This window comes from Triticum urartu, unplaced genomic scaffold, assembly GCF_003073215.2.
Source record: "Triticum urartu cultivar G1812 unplaced genomic scaffold, Tu2.1 TuUngrouped_contig_5302, whole genome shotgun sequence".
NCBI lineage: Eukaryota > Viridiplantae > Streptophyta > Magnoliopsida > Poales > Poaceae > Triticum > Triticum urartu.
Genome location: NW_024115968.1, coordinates 1 through 3,306, shown reverse-complemented (window position 1 = coordinate 3,306; position 3,306 = coordinate 1). Strand labels below are relative to the sequence as shown.

At 47.1% G+C, this 3,306-nt stretch overlaps 1 protein-coding gene across 1 annotated transcript; it reads left to right on the top strand.

Annotated features, from left to right (window-relative positions):
- Positions 1-355: 355 nt before the first annotated feature.
- On the top strand, positions 356-3,303 carry LOC125529046 (dnaJ protein homolog 2; the record flags this gene model as incomplete). Its single annotated transcript, XM_048693451.1, has 6 exons — positions 356-538; positions 2,098-2,263; positions 2,372-2,519; positions 2,601-2,877; positions 2,970-3,168; positions 3,257-3,303. Coding segments are annotated over exons 1-6 (987 nt in total), but the record flags the coding sequence as incomplete, so codon positions are not given.
- Positions 3,304-3,306: the final 3 nt, after the last annotated feature.

Genomic DNA, 3,306 nt, shown 5'->3' with positions numbered 1-3,306 from the left:
GGGCCCGGGCTCCCCTCGAGAGCAGTAAACAATTCCGGTACAGCTGCAGAGCAGCCACCAGGCCGGTGGGCCCCGATGATAAACCGTCAGGGCTCTGGACGTACGACACTGACCGATCATCAAAGAGGAGTTCCGGCCCATACGATGGCTCATTTGGGCTGGAATCTTTGGCAGGCGATCGAACCAGGTCCAACAATCCAGGGCCCGGGCTCCCCTCGAGAGCAGTAAACAATTCCGGCCCGCGCCGCGGCCCGCGACACAGAATACGCCTCCGCAGCCAGCTCACGCACTCCATTCTCTACATTAGCCCTGGCGTATCCAGCGGAGCCAAACCCTCTCTCTCTCTCACTCGCTTCTACCCATCCCACCCACCACCCCGCCGGCCAAGATGTTCGGCCGCGCCCCCAAGAAGAGCGACAACACCAAGTACTACGAGGTGCTCGGGGTGCCCAAGAACGCCGCCCAGGACGACCTCAAGAAGGCCTACCGCAAGGCCGCCATCAAGAACCACCCCGACAAGGGCGGAGACCCCGAGAAGGTCCGATCCCCCACTCCTCCCCTGCGATCATCGCGTCTTAGCTGCTACTTTTTGGGTCCGTTCGGGCGCGATCTGGTGTGATCTGATCTGCTATAGAACTAGATAGATCGGGCGCGGGAAGTTCGTTCGGTGCAGGGAGTCAATTCGCGTAGGGGCAATCTGTGATGTGGCCGAGCTGCGAATTTTGTGTGGGTTGATGACGATCTGCTTCTGCTGGGGTTTGTAGCTCCCGTTGCGTCTTCGAGGATTTGCAGTGGCGATTCGCAGAAGGAAAAGAAGAGGATTTGCTGTGGCTAGTCAAGGAGTGCTTGCCCTGTTTGTTGTGGTTTGATGTGAAGTGGTCATGATCGCGATCTTTGGGTGACGGCTATTGCTTTCTGGAGTGCTGGCTACTGATACGTATAGTAAAGTTTCCCTCGGCGTAAATTTGGCTAGATTCGGGGAACAGAAGTACAGTTGTTTGCATCTTTTTGCAGGGCAGTATTTTGCATCTTCATTGTTAATTAAGACTTAGTAGCTTAAAAAATGCTCCTGGTTGGATAGTACTCATTTGGTGATTCATCTGTGGATAATGCATATTTCTGGTCGTCTTTTCTAGTTCGTTATAAGGCGGACAACCGTTTTGTTAGTGTCATGGGAAGACATCTGATGCTTCTTGCTCTGATGTCGCCACGAGTAATACATGAGAATGTCACCTCACGCACCACAATTCCACCACCCCTCGACAGTGACTGTTCCCAGTTGTTACTTGTTATATAGGAGTCCATCAATAGGGCAGCATGTGGGACATGCAACATTCCCATATCATGGAAGCCCATCTTTTAGCTAGCTTATCACATGGGGTGGTTATACATTCCATTGGTCATGCACGATGTCCCGCTGATAATTGTGTATGGAAGTGTCAAATCCCATGCTGTTGACAGAAAATGATATCCGTCCAGTCTGTATTTCATACGAAGGATCATTCGCCTTATCTGTTTTTGGACTTTTATGAAGCTTATCATATGACATCTATGTGGAACTTATGGTTTTCTACAGCACCCCCATTTTTGCTCTGATGCAGATTCCCTTACTAAAAGTGGCCAGTTTGTTAGGACAATGTTCTATTAGTTAAATGCTGTGATCTATCAGGGTAATTTATCTGTTGGACAGTTCTTAGATCTGTATGATGTCTGTTTATTTATTATGCTTCTTGCTTATCTGTGATATATTGGGTGATTGATCTGCTTGACAACTGTAATCTCTTTATTCTGCTACTTTGCTGTGGTGGAGTGGTACAGAATTTGCTTTTTTTGTCTTGCTTATGTTGTGTAATATGATATTTCTTGCTTTGATGTAAATTTAACAAAATTTACTCTTTAAACTGTGAAAAAATTTAATGGATGTGATGGGATTCTGCCTGGGAAGGGTTCAAATGTATCTAGTTTGCGCAAATATACCATTGTCGTTTTTCTGTACTGTTGTTTTTGCTCTCATGCCAATATTATCTGCTGATTTACCATGATCTGCAGAATGGAAGGCTTATTTCAAATGTATGTGTTGTTTAAATTTTACTTCAGTTCAAGGAGCTGGCACAAGCCTATGAGGTTTTGAGTGACCCTGAGAAGCGTGAGATCTATGATCAGTATGGTGAAGATGCTCTCAAGGAGGGAATGGGTGGAGGAGGAGGTGGTGGAGTTGATCCATTTGACATCTTCTCATCATTTTTCGGGCCCTCTTTTGGAGGTATTGTTTGAAGGCAACCTATTTTTCTGTTTGACCATCAAACTCTGTTATATAGTGCATGCCGTCTTGATGTAATAAATAAATTGCATATGTATATTTTGTGCACAGGTGGTGGTGGTGGCAGCAGCAGGGGCAGAAGGCAAAGGAGGGGAGAGGATGTTGTCCATCCACTTAAAGCTTCTCTAGAAGATCTTTACAATGGTACTTCGAAGAAGCTCTCTCTTTCCCGCAGCGTCCTCTGCTCCAAGTGCAAGGGGTAAGTCTAGTTTGTTCCTTCCCAGTTGACCATGTGTTTTCTGTAGTGCTGGTCTTGAACATAGTTCCTTGTTTATTTCAGCAAGGGCTCCAAGTCTGGTGCTTCCATGAGGTGCCCAGGTTGCCAGGGTTCAGGCATGAAAGTGACTATTCGTCAGCTGGGGCCTTCCATGATACAGCAGATGCAGCAGGCCTGCAATGATTGCAAGGGCACCGGGGAGAGTATTAACGACAAGGATCGCTGCCCAGGCTGCAAGGGTGAGAAGGTTCTTCAGGAGAAGAAAGTTCTGGAGGTTCACGTTGAGAAGGGGATGCAACACAACCAGAAGATCACCTTCCCTGGTGAAGCTGATGAGGCGGTACGCTTGTTCAGTCTATGATATTCTTTATTACTCTTTATTGTGTAGCTTTGCTTTGATGTCCACAAACTAACAGTGTGTTTTGTTTTCAGCCTGACACTGTTACTGGAGACATTGTATTTGTCGTCCAGCAGAAGGAGCACCCGAAGTTCAAGCGAAAGGGCGATGATCTCTTCTATGAGCATACCATATCTCTCACTGAAGCTCTTTGTGGGTTCCAACTCGTCCTGACCCATCTGGACAACAGGCAGCTGCTCATTAAATCAAACCCTGGTGAAATTGTCAAGCCTGGTATGGCCTCATAGATCTCAGCGACCAATGTGTATGTTCATGCAAAAAATGTAGTTGCTGATAATCTTTGGTTTCAAAATCTGAGCAGATTCATTCAAGGCAATCAGCGACGAGGGAATGCCGATGTACCAGAGGCCG